General features: G+C 48.9%; 2 protein-coding genes across 2 annotated transcripts in view; one reads left to right on the forward strand and one right to left on the reverse strand.

The window, feature by feature from the left end:
• LOC126539202 (uncharacterized) overlaps positions 1–22343 on the forward strand; it is an 80621-nt gene that overhangs the window by 23026 nt on the left and 35252 nt on the right. The window lies entirely within an intron of this gene.
• On the reverse strand, positions 1418–2546 carry LOC140216285 (uncharacterized). The gene has a single exon (XM_072286679.1). It carries the CDS (start codon positions 2544–2546, stop codon positions 1539–1541), a length of 1008 nt encoding a protein of 335 aa, XP_072142780.1. The 3' UTR covers positions 1418–1538.

The following is a 22343-nucleotide window of genomic DNA, read 5'->3' on the forward strand; positions in this document are numbered from 1 at the left end:
TTGTCACCCGACTTATGGAGTGGGATCACCTTCCCAATCTTCCATTCATCAGGCAAAGAACCCTTATCTAGCGACTGTTGGAAGATCATTCCTAGGAAAATTGAAGAGTAACAGCTAGTGCTTTTCAAAAATTTCGCGTTTATTAAATCGTGTCCTGGAGCCGAAGATAGTTTTAAAGATGAGATAATTGGTATGATGCCTGCTGGTTCAATGATTATGGGAAACATTGCTTGGTAATCGTAGTCGTGCGTGGATGGAAGAGTAATGTGTGTAGTTGATGAAAAGTTGTGCATGAAAACATCATTAAGCGCGGACGCACATTGATTAGTTGGAATAACATTTCCAGAGCTGTCGATTAAGGTTATCATGTCGTCCGCCTTGGGGTTAATGACGCGCCAGAATTTCTTGGTGTCGGTTTTAAGCATTAAAGGCAAAGTATTGCCAAGGAAGTGATCTTTGGCTTGTTTAAGTGCGGCTACATACTCATCTGCCGCCAGTTTGTATTTGGTCCAGTGGTTTACGCTAGGTGAACGTTTGGCTAATTTGTGCAGGCGTTTCTTTTTATTAGACAGGCGCTTGAGACGGATGTTGTACCATGGGGCGTTTAGATTACATGCAATGGTGCGCAGTGGGATGTATTTGTTTGTTAGTTCCGCAATTTTTGCAGCAAACATATTCCAGTTGGTCTGAACGGTACGGCTGTCGAAGTTGTTTATAAATAAGTCTAGAAAAGCAGATGATTCGGCGTTGATTGCTTCAAAATTTCCTTTTGCGTAGTCCCGAAAAGATTTGAATTTTTTACCGGTTTTTGGCCGCAAAATATTTAAGTCAAACGAAAGTGCTGAATGGTCGCTCAAGCCGGGTAAATAGGTGATGTCGGAAACTAGGTCAGGCCGCGATGTTAATAGAAGGTCAAGTGTGTTCCCAACGGATTCGGTAGTGCGTGTGGGTTGAGTAACAAGTTGTGAAAGTGAGAAGACAGAGCACATGTCTAAGAACTCATTGGCTAATGAAGAAAAAGGGTGTAAAGTTGGAGGTTCAGTATTCCATATTATGTTTGGTAGATTAAAATCGCCAAGCAAATATAAGGGTAATGTAGGATGACGAGATGTAACAATATTAATGATATCATGCATCTCGTTTACGAAGTTAGATGAATAAGTTGGGGGGCGGTAACAAACACCAATGATTATCTTCTGGTGATTGATTTCAATGATGGCCCAAACCGTTTCGAGGTCAGTATTGACATGAATACACTGAGATGGGAAATCTTTAGAAATCGCTAAGAGCACGCCGCCTCCCTGACGCATTGTACGGTCACAACGATACAGTGAAAAATGGTGCGCGGTTTGAAGAATTTCGTTATCTTGAATCTGTGAATGTAGCCACGTTTCGGTAAGCACAAAGATGTCGGCGTTGCAAGTCTCCAAGACAGATTCTAAGGAAGTGCGCTTATTCATGACGCTTCGAATATTTGTAAAGAACACAGATACGATGCATGATTCTCGTGATTCTCGTCCACATCCCCTCACGTTTTCCTAACTGGGCACGTGCTGGGAATTTGCATGCCCGCCGTTATCTCGTGGTTCATATGGCGCATGCTCGTTGACGGTGTCTGTTGCCGGGTCATAGACGAACTGTTTTTTATTCATTATTAGTTTGGTGTACCTTAACTGGAAAGGGCATGGTTGGGGCTGGCTTTTAGCGTACTCAATTAGTTTTTTACGGACGTGACGGGTGGCGGGCGAAAAATCTTCGGAGATAGAAATACCCTTTTCTTTCAGCTGTGCGCGCATAGAAAATACTTTGTCTTTTATTTTCGTGTTGGTGAATTTAACTACAATTGGGCGACACTTATTAGGCGTGTAGTGACTAATGCGATGAGCACGTTCGATTGCCGTGTCAGGCAGGCTGTCGATTACACCGGTTAGTGCTTCTCTTATGCGTGATTCGGACTGTTCCCACGATTCCCGAGAGTCACGGATGCCATGAAATATGAGGTTGTTGCGTCGCGATCTGTCCTCATGTTCGTCAACGCGCATTAGTAAAGAGTCAAGCCGAGTTGTTTGGGCTTGAGCCGACGCCTGAATGCCAGTCATTTCATCATGGAGATGGTCTAGAACATTTGTTTTTTCTTCAAGGTTGTCTAATCTTTTCTGGATACATTCCATTTTGGTCTCGATGTTCTTTTGACCAACCTTAATAGCCTTGACGTCGTTAACCAACTCGGCCTGACCCTTAGCAGATTGTACAGAACGAGCCTGAAGGTCTTTTAACAGCCGGAAAAGAACTTCCGTCTGCTCAGAAGGATTTGATGGCAAATTCTGCATCTCGAGTAATGCCTCAGTACGCGTAGTAGGACCTGGATTAGTTTCCACGTCACCTGAGCACAATAACAGCAACGCCATAGAGAAACAATCTGCGACAATTTCACAGAGCACTTGTTGGCACGGAAGCAATAGCAAAAATGGGTCGTCACTTTTCTTAGCATAAAGCGGAAAGTTTTTAAAGACCTGCGAAGTGGAAAGGTGCGTTGTATGAGCCATGGTGCTCCAAATGCTGCTTCCGTGCCAACTAAACGGACTGACGCTCGGACAGCCGCTTAAGTTGCCACTGCGATGTGACGACACGGTTGACGATGATGGTGCGCAGAAGGCTGGGCGCAGTAGTTGTAGTGGGTCGATGTGGAGATAGTTGCCGGTCTGCTGGTAGATTGTGGCCTTGCTTGATAGTACCAGTGGTTGCGAAGGGTCATACTCCGAATACGCTGTGCACGGACACAGCAGCAACAAGAACGCGAAGATCGCCTGCGAAGTGGAAAGGTGCGTTGTAAGAGCCATGGTGCTCCAAATGCTGCTTCCGTGCCAACGTGTTATAGTTGAGAATGTGTTTTCATACAACATTACGCGAACAGGCGGGAATGTGGAGTACAGCAGACAGAAGCAAGTGGTCGCTAAACCCAGTGCTATATTGTAAAGAAGTTACGTTATGGGACGCAGATGTGAAAATAAGATCTAACGTGTTCGCTTGACGTGTGGCTTCGTAAACAACTTGAGTAAGTGAGAAGTTAAGGTTCAATTGAATAAAATCGCGACCGGCACTTGAGCGTGACATTAGGTCAGTCCAATCCGCGTAAGGGTACTTGAAGTCGCCAAAAAAGTAAATTGTAGCTTTGGAAAATTTCATTCGAATATAGGCAATGTTATTGTAAAGATCGGAAACAAAGGACACATAATTATTTGGAGGTCGGTAGCACACATTGAAGAGTGATTGAGAAGCAAATGATGCAATGCAGAGAGAGAGAGAGAGAAAACAAGGGTAGGAAAGGCAGGGAGGTCAACCAGAACAGCATCCGGGTTGCTACCCTACACTAGGGGTGGGGGAAAGGGGAATAGAAAGAGGAAGAAAGGGAGAGAGGAAGCACTGAGTACGTGTGGGAGCGACACCATACACAAGGACACTATAAACGGTCTGTTAAGCCCGTGCACTTCAAGTACCGCACTAGTGCACGAATCGCTTTTCGAGCCAGTGACGGGTGTGGCCACGGTCCGAGTATCTTTGACTCCGTGAAAGATCTCGAGTCTAGTCTGCGTAAAGTTGCCCGCAGAGAGAGGCGTTGGACATCGTAGCGAGGTCAGGTACACAATAGGTGCTCGATGGTCTCCTCGCACCCACAGGAGTCGCACATCGGGCTCTCGGCCATTCCCATACGGTAGGAGTATGCGTTCGTGAACGCCACTCCCAGCCACAAGCGACACAACAAGGTTGCTTCGCCGCGGGGAAGGCTAGATGGCAGTTGTAGCCGTAGCGTGGGGTCCAGTTTACGTAATCTGCAATTGAAGCCACTTGAAATCCAGAGATCTTGGGACTTCTTACGCGCAAGTTGGCGAAGTTCTCTGGCAGCGTCCGACCTCGCCAAAGGTGTTGGACGCGTCTTGGTATCTTCGTGGGCACACCGGGCAGCCTTGTCAGCTAGGTTGTTGCCGACGATGCCACAGTGAGCAGGAATCCACTGAAATATAATGTGGTGTACACTTTCCAGAGCAGGGTGGTGCAGTTCCCTGATTTCAGATGTCATTTGCTCGTAAGTTCTGTGACGTAATGCGGACTTGATGCTGTGAAGGGCTGCCTTAGAGTCACAAAATACGACCCATTTCTCTATAGGCTCTTCGGTGATGTACATCATAGCGGCATGGAGAGCTGCAAGTTCTGCCGATGTAGATGTAGTCATGTGCGACAATTTGAATTTAACTGTAACGTTCTTGGCTGGAACGACGAATGCGGCAGTTGAGCTGGTAGGTGAAGTGGAACCATCGGTATATATATGTATGCGGTCATGATACGTCTGGTGCAGTAATATGAGCGTAAGTTGCTTCAGAGCCGGCGATGGATGATTGGACTTTTTTGTAATTCCAGGAATAGCAAAATTCACTTGAGGCTGTCGCAGGCACCACAGGGGAGAGGAAGGCTTCGCCGCCGGTGTAAATGATGCCGGTATGTACTCATGATGAGCGCTAATAACTCGTGAAAAGGTCGCTTGAGGTCTCTCGGCTGGTAGGGAGGCCAAATGATGGTCGGGGATCCTTGACAGATGGCGAATGTGCGCTCTGAGAGAGTCGACAGCTACATGTGTCTGGATTGTATGGTCTCCTGCGATGGCGATTGTCGCTGCTGTTGAGGTGCACCTAGGCAGCCCTAAACACGTGCGTAGGGCTTGACCTTGTATGCTCTCCAAGGCGCGAAAGTTCGTCTTGCATGCATTTGACAATACTGGTAGGCTGTAACGAAGGAGTCCGAGAAACAAAGCCCTGTACAGCTGCAACATAAAATGGACTGGTGTACCCCAGTTTTTCCCGCATAGAAATTGGAAGACCTGAGCAATGGCGACTAGCTTCTTCTTCAGATAGACGCAGTGAGGGCTCCACGAGAGGTTGCGGTCAATGATGACGCCCAGAAAGCGATGCGTCTTAACATAGAGTACAGCTTGACCATTGATGGTAACAGGATATGGTGACATTTGTTTCCGCGTAAAACCAAATAATGCGCACTTTTCAGTAGACACACTGAGGCCTTGCTCTCGGAGATAAGAAGCCGTCATGGTTGCCGCCCGCTGAAGCCTGGCTCTTAGCTGAGGGCGAGTCACCGCAGAGGCCCAGATGCAAATGTCGTCGGCGTATATGGAGACATGTACTGTCTGCGGTAGGTAATCCGCTAGTCCTACCAGGACGAGGTTGAACAAAATAGGGCTCAACACTCCACCCTGCGGCACACCACGGCAGATGGAATGGTCTGAAGTTGGGCCGTCTTCGGTCTGTAAGAAAAAACGCCTCTCAGTCAAATAGTCCCGAATCCATTGATACATCCGGCCACCAACTCCAACAGCCTCAAGTGAGTTTAGTATGGCCTCATGGGTGACGTTGTCGTATGCTCCTTTTATATCCAGAAAAAGTGCCGCAGATAGGCGCTTGAGGCTTTTTTGATTTTGGACCCATGTTACGATGTCAATGACGTTGTCGATGGACGTGCGACCTCGACGAAAACCTGTCATGGCGTCCGGGTAGATGTTGAATCGTTCTAGGTACCATTCCAATCGAGCAAGAATCATTCTTTCCATCACTTTGCCGACGCAGCTCGAAAGCGCAATCGGACGATATGATGAGATCTCAAGCGGAGACTTTCCAGGTTTCAGAATGGGGATCAAGCGGCTCGATTTCCATTGTTTAGGAACGGCGCCGTTCTGCCAAGATTCATTGTAGTAGTTGAGCAGCTCATCACGTGCGTCATGTCCAAGGTGGCATAGGGCAGCATACGTGATGCCATCAGGTCCTGGTGACGAAGAACGCCGGCAGGTCGCCAACGCAGCATCGAGCTCCTCGAGTGAAAATAGCACGTTCATTTCTGGTACACGTGCCTCAGGGATGTCATTCAATGCTGCGTCATTAATGATGGCCACGGACCCAGCAACCCGTGCACAGAACTCTTCAGCCACTTGAAGTTCCGAGCGGAGTTGGTAGAGGGCCAGAGCAGCGAAGGGCTTCCTTTGATGCGGAGATGAGCGAAGACCCCTAACCGTTCTCCATATGTGCGAGAGCGATTTGCGGGGATCAAGCGACTGACAGAATGCTTTCCATCTCTTATCTTCCAATTTGTCCATGCGACGCTGGACTTTCTTTTGTATGCGTCGTGAAGCCCTCAGATCCAAGACGGACTTCGTGCGCCGATACCTCCTCTCCGCTTGTCGGCGTGCTGCACGCAGCTTCTCCAGTTCCATGTCCAAGTCTGTTCGCCTTGTTGACCTTGGAAGCGAGCAGATGGATGTTTTCAATGCCTCTGCGATTGCTTCTTCGATAGTGTTTGAGAGGCCTTCCCGACATCTGTCATCCATATCCTTCTGAAATTTTGACCAATCAACTGTACGCAAGGCAGTAGAGGAGCGTTGCTCAACTCCTCTAATCTTTATGTATGTTGGAATATGGTCGCTTCCATGTGTTTCTATGTCTGTAAACCATTGGACGCTCGAGGCAAAGCGCCGTGACACCAAAGTTAAATCCAAGCAGCTACTGTAGGTCGTGCCTCGCAGAAATGTAGGGCTGCCGTCATTCACGCAGCACAAATCATGGTCGGCAGCAAAGGAGGCAAGGCTCCTGCCTTTGGAGTCAATTTTAGTGCTTCCCCATAGCTGGTGATGCGCGTTGAAATCACCTGTGATAACCCAGGGGCCATTGTTCATTAGCAATATTTTCTTTAGTCGTTCACCGTCAAAGTGACCCGCTGGGGATATGTAGGCTCCGATTAGTGTAAATGACACATTCTTCTTTTGGACATTTACGCAGACATATTGGTTGTCGTCATGAGGCTCTATCGCATTAGCGACATATGTTAAGTCCGTGCGGATACAGATGATCACTTTCGTGCTCGCACCGCATGTGGACGAGACGAAAGATTCATAACCTGACAGTCTGAGTGGAGTTGATGTATTTGGTTCGCAAATGACCAGTATGTGGAAGCGATTTGTGAAAATGAATTGGCGAAAGTCTGATATACGGGTCCTTAGACCCCTGGCATTCCATTGAAAGATCGACGCACTTTTACGTTCAGTGCGGAAGGGGACTATTGATCGAGCCATGATGCTTAAACGATGCTAGCAAGCACTGGATTTAGTGCATCCAGTATTTGCAGAGCGCTTCGAGCTGCTCGTGTTTGCAGCTTGTTCAGTATAATGCGCATTGTATTAATTAGCGATTGCAGCATATCAGCCACCTGCCTGTCGTGGTCGCACAAATCGCCGACAGTAGACGTCGGGGGTTGTCCAGCGAAAGCTTGCTGTGTGTCTGTTGGTGAATGTTGTCGTTTCGGTAGAGCCGGCCAAGATTCGGCAGATGTGGTCTTCTCAGTGGACTTGCTCTTCGCGGTCCTGTCCACATTGTCTGGCCTGGGTGGTGGAGGAGGAGGTGGTGTTGTAGGAAGTGGCATGCGCCTTCCTTGAGGAGCCTTCCTTGAGGAGCGCCGGCGACGTGAACGTCGCTTCCTGATTTTTTCGGCGGCTTCGCGATGAGATGAATGATCTCTCGCCATCTCTTTCAAGATGGCCATTTCCATCTTAATATGTGGGCATTTCTTCGATGAAGCTTCATGTGATCCTCCGCAGTTGGAACACTTCACTGCAGTCACGCCACATTTATCTGCAGCGTGGGGCTCTCCGCAGCGGGAGCATGCTGCCTGATTTTCGCAGACGCCGCTCACGTGTCCCAGTTTCATGCATTTGCGGCACTGAAGAGGTTTCGCAATGTAAGGCCGCACTGCATGCCTGAAGTGTCCCACCTTAACATGCGAGGGTATATATTTACCCTTGAATGCTATTTTCACGCAGCGTGAACTGCCTAGCCGCTTAACATCAACGATGACCTCACCATTGGCTGGCTTGATAAGAATCGGCAAGTCGTTATTAAGGATGGCAACGTCTACGTCGTAGATAACACCGGTGACTACGTCAGATCCCAGAGGGATGTAAGAGCGCACCTGAATGCCATCGAGGTCCGTTACGCTGCGTAGAGTGGTCAAAGCAGCCGCATGCTGGACATCAACCGCCAGAAGATTTTTTCGGGTGTTCACTCGAATGTCCGATATTTCGTTTGGCACCAGGGCTTCCAGTGACATCGACACAGATTGCCTGTTAAGTAGCCTCATGTTGACGTTGGGAAGCAGGGGCACAAATATGATGGTACTGGTGTCCGGCCTCTGCGGCTGTCTCACTGTTTGCGTGCTTGACGATGAGGACGTCCTGGTGTTCCTTCTCTTCGCTCTGCGGCTCTGCACAAGCTGGAAGTCGTCATCGGAAGTGTCCTCACTGCTGAGAGAGTAGACGTGGGTGTCCTCGCTGTCGGTGTCGCTCTGCTGACCGATCCGCTTCCTGGAGGCGGCCGCCGCTGACGCCGCCGTCGCCGGCAGACGTGCGGGGTCGTCCACTTCCATTACGACCGAGCAGGGAGCGAGGACCAGCGGATGAACTTAGGTTTCCACTGAAATAAGGCGGAGCTAGAAAGAACAGCGCTGTATCAAAAGACACTTCGTCGTCGTTCTCCGATGCAATGCAGATCCATACAATTTCTAATGGGCTGCTCACATCACCATGGAAGCTGGAAACTTTTTTTTTTTTTTTTACGGCGATGAGCACACCTCCACCTCTTCTACTATCTCAGTATTTCCGATATATGATATATTCGTCTGTGTCCCATAGTACTTCAGAGTTCGCAATATCTGTATGAAGCCAGGTTTCTGTTAGCAGCAGAATGTCGCAGTTACTATTATCTATGAAATAGGAACACAGTTCGATACGCTTTGGAATGAGGCTTCGCGCATTAGTAAATAATGCGGGTAAGTTTGTTTCTGCGGCTGCGCGTGAGGTGAAGGGTTTAACGGGTGGACGGTCTTTAGAGTACCGCGCTAGCTGTCGGAGTAATTGCCTTACTGTATTGGTTCCGACATCGTACATATACACTGAATTGTCTATTCACATTCGGTCAGCAGGGAGATTGCATGTGGAGTTTTTCCATCTTGCAAACTCCATTAGCTTCTTTCTTGCCACACGTGTTTGCAGAGAGAAATCCTCGCGTATGGCGTGTGGGCTACCTTTTAGCTCGAAACCCTTTTCTATCACACGCTTTTTATCTTTGAAAACTGAAAACTTGATGAAGATATGTCGGCATTTTTGGTCGTGTAATATCGACCCAGGCGGTGCACTCGGTCGATTTGGGGTGACGCTAACGCGATGTCAAGGTATTTCGAGCATGAATTGATTGTCTGCTTTTTGCCGCCTTGGCTGCGGTCCACTTTCAACTCCTATACTTAGGTTCTCTTACTATAAACTGCAAGGTGCAACAGACGCTGACTTTCCTCTCTGCGTAACGTTTTTCACCATACCATGTGCATCAAACGGCATATTCGACATGCGTCGAACGGCCATGTTATTTCGCCTACGCGCTACAACATATATAGGGCGCAATTTCAGTTGTAAGCAAAAAAAAGATCGAAATAATCTAAATAATTGTAGAGAACAGTTGTATGTCTAATGTAACACTTGTGTAGTGAATAGTTATGCAAATATTTTTTGCGGCAGGGCTTGTACTGATAATAAGTAAGACCGCATGTTTCTAATAGCACGATAAAAAAAGGCAAGCAATCTAAAGGTCAGTGCCGCATATGCAAAGGCACATGCGCAGTCGCCCCTATGGCACATAACTTTAGACTGCGCTATCACACGGATTGGCCAACTTAAACGGCGAAATGTGCCCAGCCCCCAAAAATTGCTTTCTTTTGCACCTGAGTGAACCCTAATTATGTGACTTTATCAATAGCACTTATGCGATTATAGGCGCGCCCTAATATTATTATGATTGCGATAGCATTTATAAGGACACTCCAAACGCACGTCTGCCGTCGGCGACAGCGTCGCCGTGAGGTTCTGTATAAAGTCCAAGGGTCACAAAATCGTCGCCACGCACCGTATGCTGTACGTGCGAGTGAAAGCTCGCGAGGGTGAGACGGCGTCCTCGCCGCTCAATCTCGCGCACGAAAGGGAGCAAGCGCGCCGTCTTCCGTCGCGCGCAAGGCTTCGGAGGGAGGGTAAGGAGGGGGACTGCGTTCGCCTCCGGGCGGTCCGTGCCCCCGCGCGCGCCCGCCCGGCCCGCTGTGTCTTGAAAGCCATCTACGGCGGAGATAGAGTGCACCGCGCGCTTTGTTTTCGCTTACTTCGTGCTGATGCGAGCGGCAGCAAGAAGGTTAATGCGCTCGCTGCTGCTGCCGCGCTTACTCACTTCATCGTTTCGACAGCGAATTTATGCAGTTATCGAGACGAGATGTGGTCATGTTTGCTTGTGCGCGCGTGACATCATGCATGTCAATTTATTAAGTATGCCTGAGTTTACAACTTTATATGGCCAATGAAGTTACTATCCTTACTTAGTACAGCTGTCAACTTACTTGCTATCGCAATCGATGTTCGCCTTTCTGGAGAAACTGCGACCTCTTACTATATTTTTTATAATGGCGCCCGGTACGGAGTGCTAGTTTCTGTGGCCGTGACAAGTATTCGAGAAGCAGTAACGCTTCAGATGCGATTTGTGTGCAAGTCTTGCGCACGTGAAGTGCAGCACATTTCCCGACGATTAATTGTACACCGTAACAATTTATACACTTAAGGGTGTTTTCTTGTTGCACTAGTAACACTTTTGCCGTTAGGGCCTCACAAGAATTTATAGAGGATGACAATTTAGCTATAGTTATACTTGTGATAAATAAAAAACGTAGAAAAAAATATGTAATGACTCTGACAGCCTCGGGCGCATAGTGATTTCCGACAATAGAGTTTCATATCTCTGCGTGTGAAATTCTCCTGTCCGATAGTTCTGTGCGCCCATGTTTTCAGAATGATTACATAGTTTTCAACTACGTGTTTTGTCATCGCACGTCTAGTTAGAGCTCCGTTGTCGCCCTCTATAAATCTTTGTAAGGCCCTAATGGTGAGGCTGTTACCATTGCGACAAGAAAACACCCTTAAGGGTGTAAACATTCTTACACAGAAGGCGAGTGTTCGCTTGAGTGCAATCCTTGCGTGAATGGCAACGGTGATACGGCCATACTTAGTGGGTGGGGCAGCCACAATGCCGTTCGCTTCCCCTGCCTCATCGACCATGACACATTCCATACTGGGTGACCTTAACAGCCAGCCCGCCCCACGGCACTGCCTTCTCCTCGGCGTGCTGGAAGGCATTCCCTCCATGACTGATGATGAGGTCGCACTACCTCAGGACAATGACTGACTTCGGAGGAAGTATGGATGACACCACGCTCGCCACAGCGAAGCAGTTGCTGCTCTCCAAGCGGAGGTGTGCTCTCTTCGTGACCAACTCGCCTCTGCTCGCCAGCTTGAAGCATTCCTGCCGTGTGTGTTTCAAGCGCAAATCAGCTTTAAAGATTGCGTCCGCGGCAGGCGCAGCGAGTACGCCTAAGGCTGAACACCTGGCTCATCGTCAGCAACATTCTTTTAAGTCGCTAACTGTTCGTGCACGGAACTCCAACGAATAGACAAATAAGTGAGTGCAGACGATGTACATCGGTTAATGTGACACCACGTCTCTTATTGCCGCTAAATGTCACGCTAGACCGAAAACACTTTTCGCGTCGAAACTATCGCCGTCCGCAACAAGCTCGCAACTCGCTGCCCATCTGTCTGCTGTAAACTTGACATCTTTGTTCGTTAAATAGGTGAAAACGAAACACGATACGTGTCCATAATTCCACGTCGAAATCTCCGACGACGCTTTGAACCGTCTCAGTGATTCTCGCTTGTTCAAGGCGTTTCCTGGGAGGCTGCCGGACAGCATGATCTTGTGCAAAGAGCAGCAAAAAGAGGAGGCTTTGAAAGATGGCGCGAAAGGAATACGACGTATCAGCGACGCAGCAGGTGTGCGCATATTCTATGAAAATGTTCAAGGCCTAAGCACCAAAATGAATCAGTTTCAAAAGCGAAGCTTATCTATGCAAAAATCGCCACTTTTCGTAACCGTCCCCAATAGGCCAACCAATGACAGCGCAGTGCGCGCGCCACGCGCTCCGCTAGGTTCCTTGCGCCACCACCAGATGGCGAGCCACGCATCCGCGGTCGCACGGGAACGAGGAACTAAACGCTCCTTGCGGGTAGAATAGATTTTAATTGCGCTGCGTACGTATGCACCTCTGACGCCATGATGCGTTGAACGCGTACGTCGTACTCGCTATTAGTCAGCAACTCCGCTCCGCTCCGCGTGCGCGCGCGCGCGCGCGTGTGTGTGCGTGGTGCGTGTGCGTGCGTGCGTGCGTGCGTGCCTGTGTGTGTTTGCGTGCGTGTGTGCGTGTTTCGACTATTGATGCACTCATACAAAGCTTCGCTGCATATAGATTTCAACTCATTGTATCTGCCACATTTTTTTTTTCAAATATTGTTTCTTCTACTCATTCTCTAAAAGCTTTAAGTGAAACATGACCTTTGCCTCAAATATCATCTACTTTCTGTCTTCCTTCGTAAGCAGCCTTGGGCCGCATTTCAACTGTATGTCGCTCAACAAGATGTTGGAAATAAAGCCTCTTGTTTGATTCATAAATTGGTTGATTGATGGGTTGATTTCAATATTATTTGGATGAGTGTCTCTTCCATAATCTTTCATTCCCCTTGCCCATTTTACCTAGCGGAGGGTGGTAGTAAGCTGGTCTTTACATTGACTAATGTCCCTCTGTCTTCCTCCTTTTTTATGCCTGCATGTATCTCTTGGGAATGGTCCAAAAATGTAGCGTAGCCTGGATACTAAAATGTCCGACGAGCCTGCCATTTGCACCGGCATTGTCATATTAGTGGGAACGTTTCTATTTGTGTAGGACATACTGGTGGGCTATTAACGGACATAGGGGAATGGATGCAGCACCTCCGGGACGCCCACATCCAAACCACTAAAACCATCCAGCGCACGGTCGAGACGCCCGAAGTCGACCGCAGGCTCTTACACCTGTGGGAAGCCCGTGAGGGCCTCCTCAAACGGTGGAAGCGACAGCGGTTAAACCGGAAGCTACGTCTACGAATCGAGAAAATAACAGACGAAGCCAGAAATTACGCAAACGAGCTGACGCAGCAAAATTGGGTACAGTTTTGCACCTCGCTCAAGGGTACCCTGAGTACGGCGCAGACGTGGGCCATCCTACGTTGCCTGATCGAGCCCGACAAGGCGAAATCGACAACCAGTCGGACGCTCCTAGAAATCGCTCACAAGTTCCCCGGAAACGACCAGGATCTGATTGACACCCTAAAAACCAGATACCTTGGTAGCGACCCCATACAACCCTGCCTCCTAAAATATGAAGGAGAACCAAGACCAGAACTGGACGCTCCCATCACGGAGGAAGAGGTGTATGCCGCGGCACGAGCCTCACAGCGCAACACTGCTCCCGGAGTTGACAAAATCACCAATGCCATGATTAGAAACCTGAGCCCGATGCACATCCAGGACTTCACCGAATACCTAAACGAGGAACTCTGGAGCAAGGGCCACGTACCGAACGAGTGGAAACACGCGGAAATCGTGACCATTCCCAAACCCGGCAAGAAGCCCGCGATCGACGCCCTGCGTCCCATCTCGCTGACTTCGTGCCTCGGCAAGCTGTACGAGAGGGTCATCGAAACCCGCCTCCAACATTACATAGAGGACGGTGACCTCTTCCCGCACACCATGCTTGGCTTCAGGCCGGGACTTTCTGCGCAAGATGCGTTCCTAATCCTAAGGGAAGAAGTTCTTAAGGGCATCCCGAAGGGAGGAGAACATCTCCTGCTCGCACTCGACCTAAAAGGGGCCTTCGATAACATCTCTCACGAGGCCATTCTCAAGGGACTGAACGACATCAGCTGCGGGGAGCGCATCTTTAATTACGTTAAATCGTTCTTGACGGGCCGGACGGCAACCATCGGAATAGGCCAGACTCGATCGGATACGATCGACGTGCCGAACAAAGGAACACCGCAAGGGGCGATAATATCCCCGATTCTATTCAACGTCGCGATGCTAGCGCTGACCAAAGAGCTGCGGAAGATCCCCGACCTAGGTTACGCCCTGTACGCAGACGACATCACGCTCTGGGCCACCAAGGGCTCCCTAGCGCGAAAGGAGGCGACCCTTCAAGAGGCCGCGACGGCCGTGGAGAGATTTGCGGCAGCGAGCGGGATGCGTTGTGCGCCAGAAAAGTCCGAGGTGATCCGGGTGCACGGAGGAGGAATCTACAAGTCCCCCGGCCCTATCGACCTCTATCTTGAGGGCCAGAAGATCACGGAGGGCAATAAGACTAGGATTCTGGGTTTTTGGATCCAGAGCAACCTGAAAGCCTCCCACACCATCCAAACCCTAAGGTCTGCCACCAACCAGATCTCGCGGATTATAAAACGAATTACCAGAAGCCGCAAGGGCATGCGAGAAGAGGACACGCTTCGCCTCGTCCAGGCTCTGGTGATCAGCAGAATCACGTATAGCATGCCGTATCACTATCACTCGCTAAACAAACGCGACCAAGAACAAGTCGATGCCATCATCAGAGGCGCGTACAAAACGGCCCTGGGTCTCCCTGTCACCACCTCAAACGAGAAGTTAGCTGCCCTCGGGATCCACAACACCTTCGCTGAGCTGTCGGACGCGGCTATGGCTTCGCAAAAGGCCAGACTACAGAACACGGCGGCGGGCAGAGCCATCCTCCACCGGACCGGAACGGCAACGGAGCTCCGTGCCCTCGATGGGCAACGATCACTCCCGCCTGAGGTCAGAAGCAAGATCAAGGCGAACCCGATACCGAAGCACATGAGCCATGAACTCCATGAAGGACGACGCAAGGCTCGCGTCGACAGACAGCGCCGACAATTCAAGGGTGACCCGTACGTAACGTACGTGGACGTGGCGGCGTACCCTGTAGGGGGCCTCTTCGCGGTAGCCGCCGTGAACGGGAGAGACAACTCCTTGACTCTCGCGGCCTCCGTAAGGGCAGAGACCCCAGCTGCGGCTGAAACCATAGCTGCGGCGCTCGTAATAAAGCAAGAAGACAGGGTAGGCAGGGAAGTCCATGTCGTTACCGACTCGCAACAGGCCTGCCGTAACTTTACCAACGGACGAACACCGCTGCTGGCGGCTCAGATTCTAGGCCCGAGGCTGCAAGAATACCATCAAATCACGTGGACGCCGGGCCACGCGGGTCTGGAGGGGAACGAGAGGGCGAACGCCCTAGCTCGAGCGCTAATCAACCGAGCGGGGCAAGACGAATCGTCTCATCAATCCCCACCATTTACCTTCATGCCCCTGCCGTCCAATTACTGCGACCGACTCGAGATCCAGCGACTCAACCGCAGGATTTATCCTCCGCCTCACAGAAAGCTCAGCACTGAAGATGCCGTAGCTCTCCGACTTATTCAGACAAACACATTTCCTAACCTACACAAATACAGTAAAATGTTCCCACACACATATCGCGGCATCTGCCCCTGGTGCGGCGACACACGCCCTACACTCTTCCACATCTCGTGGGGGTGCGGGGGCAAACCTCAACACTTAAAGACGCCTAGCACGTCATTTGAGCGGTGGGAGGTACAGCTGACCGGCGATACCCTGGCGGGACAAGAAGCTCTCGTCCAGCAAGTACGTCGAGCAGCCATGGCCAGTGGAGTCCTGGAATGAGGACACCACCCACTCGACCTCATAGCAACCACCTCGATGGTTCGAATAAATGTTTTTTCTCTCTCTCTGGTGGGCTATTCGGTTAGTCATGATGGAAGGTCGGAATGAATGTTCGTGAGTGCTCCTGTTTGTTCATTCTGTGTTACGTCAGTGTCTGCCACATTCGTCGACTGCCACAATCGTCCATTTGTATGATTCATTGAGCGTTTCCTTGTCTACAAATCGCTTGTTTAAAGTCAAGCTGCCGGTATTACGCCAGAAATCGGATGCGGGTTTTCCTACTCCCTGCCCCCCCCCCTTGTTTTCGATGTCTCTATCTAATGTTTTAATGAAATGCAGATTCGCTGAAGTCACCACCACTGATGGCAACAAATTGTGTTGTGCACGAGTGTCGGCTGAAATACGTCACCTAATTGATATTCTTCCTTTCTCGACGTTGTGGGCAAAGATTGAGTAGTTTGACGCGGTTTTACTTCACTAAGGCCTGAACAAGCCCGTACAAGCACAGTACTAAAGCTGGTCACAAATGAAAAAAAAAGAACATTACCTTTTTTTACGTGCCCAAACCCCAATTTAATTATGAGGTACACCGTATAAGGGAATGTCCAGGACTAATTTTGATCATCTGCGGTTCTTTAACGTGAACCCGAATCTATGCCCACGAGTGGTTGGGCATTTTTCCCCAGTTGAAATGCGACTTTCTCAGTCTGAATGAAACCCTCGACCTCCAGCTAAGCCGCGCAACTACATCACCACTAACTTTGCACGGCAGGTGCAGTAGTAAAGAATGTGCTGTGATTTTGATTTATATTGAAGGAAGATGGGGAGAAGGGGGGGGGGGGGGGCGGAGGCAGGATTTGGCTCTGCAGGAGCAGAGTATGGTTTATGTATCTGACAAATAACACAATTTACTTTTACACTCTCTATTTCTATATGAAGGGCACGTGGAATAGATAAAAACTGGTTCGTCTCACACCATATTCATTCATGTATAGCTGGGCAGCCGGTAAGTTTTTCGTCATTTTTATACACCCTTCCGTTTCCAACCCATAGTGCGTTCTCATATAAAGTCAGCAAGCTGATGTGAGGGCTGGTTGCAATAGCTGTCGCAGGAAGTGAGACGGAAGCAAGAATTCGGAGCATTGCACTTGTTCATACGTCACGTGATGTGTGGAACCGGAACGAATCAAATGAACAACAGGGCTTAGCGACGATATTGGTTTCTCGAAGCATATCGCATGGTATTCGCTCCAATCAGCTCCATGACATTTTGGCGAGTAGTAAATATCTCTTGCGACTAAACATGTCCCTGCGGAGAAAACAGATACCAAGTGTGTTTTTCTTGTCTCTAGAACAGTGCTCGGCGTCTCTGCTTTGGCGCGTACTGATATCAAAAATAAAAAAACCACGTTCATACGGTTAGACAATCGACTGTTGCGAACAAAGGGCAGATGAAGGTGCTTTGTGTTCAGCGGTAGCACCAGTGTTGATCTGTGAAGTGACATGCAGCATGACATCGTTTTACCCTGTAGAGGTGTCATCGCCAAGCGGTAAGGTTTATGTTATGCGACAAGGAGATTGCCATGGCAAACGACAGAGCCAGCACAGCACTGTTGACGATTACACCCTACTTTATTTAGTGTGTGTGTTATAAATTTGTTGATGTGGAGAGAGAAAACATCACAGCTACTCTTTCTTTATCGCGTATCACCATAAAATTAAGGAATAATTATTGCAAAATACTAAATTAGAAGTGATAACCAGAATATTTATAACAAAGGTAACGATGCCACGACGGAGAGTTCACCCAGCATCTAACTTGTGTGCGCACAGCTACACAAATGCGGAACACAGTTTTGAAATATTTATGGCATAAGATACGGGCAGAAAGTCGTGTTTACTCCCTCTCACATGCAGCGTTATGGAATAAATTTAAATATCTTCTTTTGTTTTTGGCAATCTTTTTTATAATACAGAAATAAAATAGACCAACAGAAGTACCGTGGAAACAAACAGGTAATACGTAACTTGTGCCGTGCCATTTTACATCATTTTGTTTGATGGTATAGAATTCCGTAAAGTGCTTGAAGCGCATACTGCAAGAACGTGGAAAGCTGGAATTGTTGGTGACGCATAGCGAGACGTAAGGTACGGGGACGCAAGATCTACAGGGGCGCAGCACTTGTAAGTCAGCGCTGCGTGCCTGTTCGCCTAATTAGGTGACGTACGCTATGCGCCTAATTAGGTGGCGTATAGCTTTATATATAGCTTCACTTCGACCCATAATTCAATTTGTTAACTGAACTGAAGGGGTTTGCCTGTAGTGATCAAGGCATGGGTTTATGTATCGCCGTTAGCGGCGGGCTCATCATGAATTTGCACCACCTGTAGTACTTTATCTTGTGCCCAAACACTTGGTGCACAACCTACTCTGCATTGCGCCTCCATCGGAATACGACTGCGACAGGAGTTTTAGCTCGAAATTTTGCCGGTTACGTTCATTCGGTTTCCATACTCGTCATTTGCGCAACTCTTATATGCAGCAGTGAACCAGAAAATATGATATTTTGCATGTGTTTCTGGGTCCCCTGAGCTAAACTGAAAAGAAAGCTAGCATCGCGTAATGCCGGACAGGTAGCCTAGGGCCACATCCTCTGCGAAACTCACTGCTACGTTATCTTATTATCACCGCATAGCCCGCCCATCGAGCACACAGCTTGCGTACTCTGAGAATGTACCACAAGCTAACCGCATAAATCAGCCCGTATATAAAAAACTAAACAAGAAAGGCGTGCTTGCTGGTGATAGAAAAGATGTTAACAAGTAGGGAGGTTAGCAGAACGAAACGCGTGGCATGCTACTGGAAGCCTTTATATCACAAGAGATCAAAGAAGGGGAGAAGATGGAAGATGGAAGAAGATGAACTCTGTGAAGATGGAATGGCAGCGAAAGCACTTTGCTTTTTGTTTGAGAGCTTTGACTGCCATCAGCTTTCGCTCCACATTATACTGACCACATTGCATCTTCACAGAGTGGGATGGTTGTCATTTGTTCTCATCGCGATTGTCGTTTCCGTCCAACATGGTCGGAACATTCTTCGTCGGTGGTCATTTCGCGCCGGCGCCGTTTAGATTCCGTTGCTGTTCCCTCCGGCGCTCCTCGTACGCATGTTGTTCTTCGGATATCCGAAGTATACCTGTCCGCCCCATCGATCACACAGCTGTTCCTAGCGCCGATACCTCTCCTGTTTATGTACTAAGATAACCTTGACGTCATGCTATTTCTCACGTTGAGCGTTCTAATCTTCCGCATTTTGACATCTGCACCGCCGCACTCCACCCGTACATGATGGATCGCTAAGTCCGTTTCTCTTGGCGGACGCCCAAATAACTACGGTAGGTTAGGCATATAAGCTTTCGCTGTAAAATTAAGCTGAACCAATGTAATGTGAGAATCGATGTTATGCAAAGCACTTTGCTGGTCGCCGGCTATCCAGAATCATTTGGGATTACGCAAAGCGTTGCCTGGTGGATCCACGTGTTTGTGTAATCCGAACAGCTATGTAACGCGCACGTGTGCGTGACGACAGCAGCAAGACGACGGTGACGACGACTGTGATGGTGCACGACGACATGATTCATACTACGGCCGTTTAAGGCGAGTTTATGCCGTGCCGACTGTTGGGTTTTAAATAGGCAGTGAACGAGTGTAAGTGTCTAAAACATAGATTGTGACAAAATTGGGGACTATGCGTTATACAACCGTACGTACGTATGGCTACGTAATGTAGGGAACGAGAAGAAAGGGGTCTAACCGAGGGCCCCGATTTTTTATCATTCATATCATAAGAAGCCAACAAACACTTACACCAAGGACAACATACGGGAAATTACTTGTGCTTAATAAATGAATTAAAGAAACGATAAATTGATGAAAATGAAAGTGGATGAAAAAACAAGTTGCCCCAGGTGGGGAACCTAACACCCCCGGGTTCTACAAGGAAGCATAAATACCCAAGAAAGTGGACGGGGAAACGGCACTGCGGTAGCTCAATTGGTAGAGCATCGCACGCGAAATGCGAAGGTTGTGGCATCGTTCCCCACCTGCGACAAGTTGTTTTTTCATCCACTTTCATTTCTATTATATTTAGTTTCTTTATTTCATTTTTTAAGCAAAAGTAATTTGCCCTATGTTGTCTTTCGTGTCAGTGTTTGTTCTCCTCTTATGATATGTCATGTGGTGTATCTTAAAACGACGGTGTCATTTGCACTCCGCCGATGAAACTTTAAAACCTGTTTGACCTGAGCCATTTATGAAGGTGGTAAAGCGTCGCATAGTTTTTACGTGGTGTTAGCGGCTACGAGAAAAGTACTGAGGACAGTGAGGAATGCATGCCGGCAGATCCTGGAGAAAGGGGTGCTCTAACACATCGTCCCAAAGCGCGAGCTCTCACAGGAAAGAACACGAGAAACTGGCTCGCGATGCACGTGTCATTAGAGAGAGAGAGAGAGAGAGAGAGAGAGAGAAGGGAAGAAGGAAAGACCGGGAGTTTAACCAGACTGAGTAAAGCTTGCTACCCTACACGTGGGGAGGGGATTGGGGAGTGAAAGAGAGAGAGAGAAAACATGAGTCTATACCGCACTTTCACATGCACTAAGTTAGGTGTAGGATGTCTATAGTCGGGCACTCAAGTCTATTGCCTTCAGGTAGTGAAAAAGCGCTCGAACTGCTTTCTGGGCTAATGAACTGTGAGGCCAGGCTCCCAAGATCTTTGCTTCCGTAAACGGCGTGTCATCCAGTCTATTCAAGGCACACTGGAGAGCCTGACGTTGATTATCAAAGCGAGAGCAGTGGCATAGCAGATGACTGATGGTCTCCTCACACTTGCACTTATCGCCCATTGGTGAGTCCGCCATTCCAATACGAGAGCTGTAGGAGTAGGTGAATGCTACTGCTACCCACAGCCGACACAGCAGTGTTGCGTCACGCTGTGAAATGTTTGCTGGTAATTTAAGATTGAGTGATGGGTCGAGGCTCTATAAACGACACTTAGAGTTCTGTGATGTATGCCAGTAAGTTAACGAGAGTGCGAAGCTCTCTTGCAGCATCTACTCTCGATAAAGGTATGAGTGTCGGTGCGCCAGCCTGGGCCCGTCGGGCAGCGTCATCGGCGAGATGATTACCAACGACGTCACAATGTCCCGGCAGCCACTGAAAGATGATATCATGTCGTCATACAGAAGCGCAATGGCAAGTTTCGTTGATTTGTGACACCAGCTATTCATAATTGCCACGTCGTAAACCCCGCAAGCTCTGGAGGGCTGCTCGAATCACAAAATATTGCCCATTTGTTGGGCGGTTCTTTTTCAATGTATTCAACAGCAGCGCCAAGAGCGGCCACTTGGGAACCTGTAGATGTCGTTACGTGTGAAGTCTTAAATTTGATGACGACAGAGTGAGATGGTATAACAATGGCGTCCGTCCAATTTTCCGAGACGCAACCGTCCGTGTAAACATAGATTCGGTAAAAGTATGAACAATGCAAAAGTTTCAATGTGATCTTGTTGAGAGCCGCGGTGGTCAGGCTAGCTTTCTTCACTATTCCTGGAATAGCAAGGTACACAGGAAGCTTTTTCAAGCACCACAGGGGGGATGGCGTTCTTGTTGCAGGTGAGTGCCTCAATGACAAAGAACGCTGGTTAGTGCAAGTGATCTGGAGAACGCTTTCTTGGGTCTTTTCTCCGGCAGGCGAGCGAGATGGTGCTCAGGAACTCTGGATATGGGGCGAACATGCGCCCGGAGTGGGTCGATAGCTATATAGGTCATTATTGGATGGTCTCTCGCGGTGGCACTTGTTGCTACGGTTGAAGCATTTCGAGGTAGCCCCAGACATGTTCAAAGGGCTTGGCCTTGAATGCTCTGTAGGACACGGGTGTTAGTTTTGTTAGCATTGGACAGCTCTGGTGTTTTTCTTGTTGTACAGACGTCACGAGGTCAATGACGTTGTCAATAGTGAAACGGCCTCTTCTAAACCCAGCCATGGCCTCGGGGTATACGTTGTGGCGCTCAAGATACCACTCTAGGCGTGTGAGAATCATCCTTTCCATGACACTCCCAACACAGCTGGACAGCACAATGGGTCGGTAGGACACTAGGTCAAGTGGCGACTTTCCAGGCTTCAGCAGTGGTATCAAGCGGCTGGACTTCCACCGCTCAGGAACGACGCGATCATTCCATGACTGGTTATAACGTTCCAGAAGTCAATCTCGGTCATCTTCACCTAGGTGGCATAAAGCAGCGTAGGTGATGCCTTGTGGTCCTGGCGAAGTCGAGCGCCTGCATGTGGCCAGAGCAGCGTCTAATTCTTCAAGTGAGACGGACACATTCAATTCTGGGAAGTGAGTCGCAGGAACCTCACCCAGAATTTCGCTATTGACGGTGACCACACTGCACGTGTCAAACGTCGCAAAGATCTGGTTGACTTTGACACAATAGGAGTATGCATGCGGCCACGGCCTAGTGGTGAGAGCATTGGGCTGCTACGATCGAAGGCATACCACTGTCAGTCCTGCATTTCTTTCTTTTACAAAAGGGCGTAGTGGGGTGAGA

Source organism: Dermacentor andersoni, chromosome 3 (genome assembly GCF_023375885.2).
Source record: "Dermacentor andersoni chromosome 3, qqDerAnde1_hic_scaffold, whole genome shotgun sequence".
Classification (NCBI taxonomy): domain Eukaryota; kingdom Metazoa; phylum Arthropoda; class Arachnida; order Ixodida; family Ixodidae; genus Dermacentor; species Dermacentor andersoni.

What these genes read in the sequence shown, in the direction of transcription:
- LOC140216285 (XM_072286679.1), bottom strand. Translation starts at nt 2,546, where the DNA reads ATGGCTCATACAACGCACCTTTCCACTTCGCAGGTCTTTAAAAACTTT.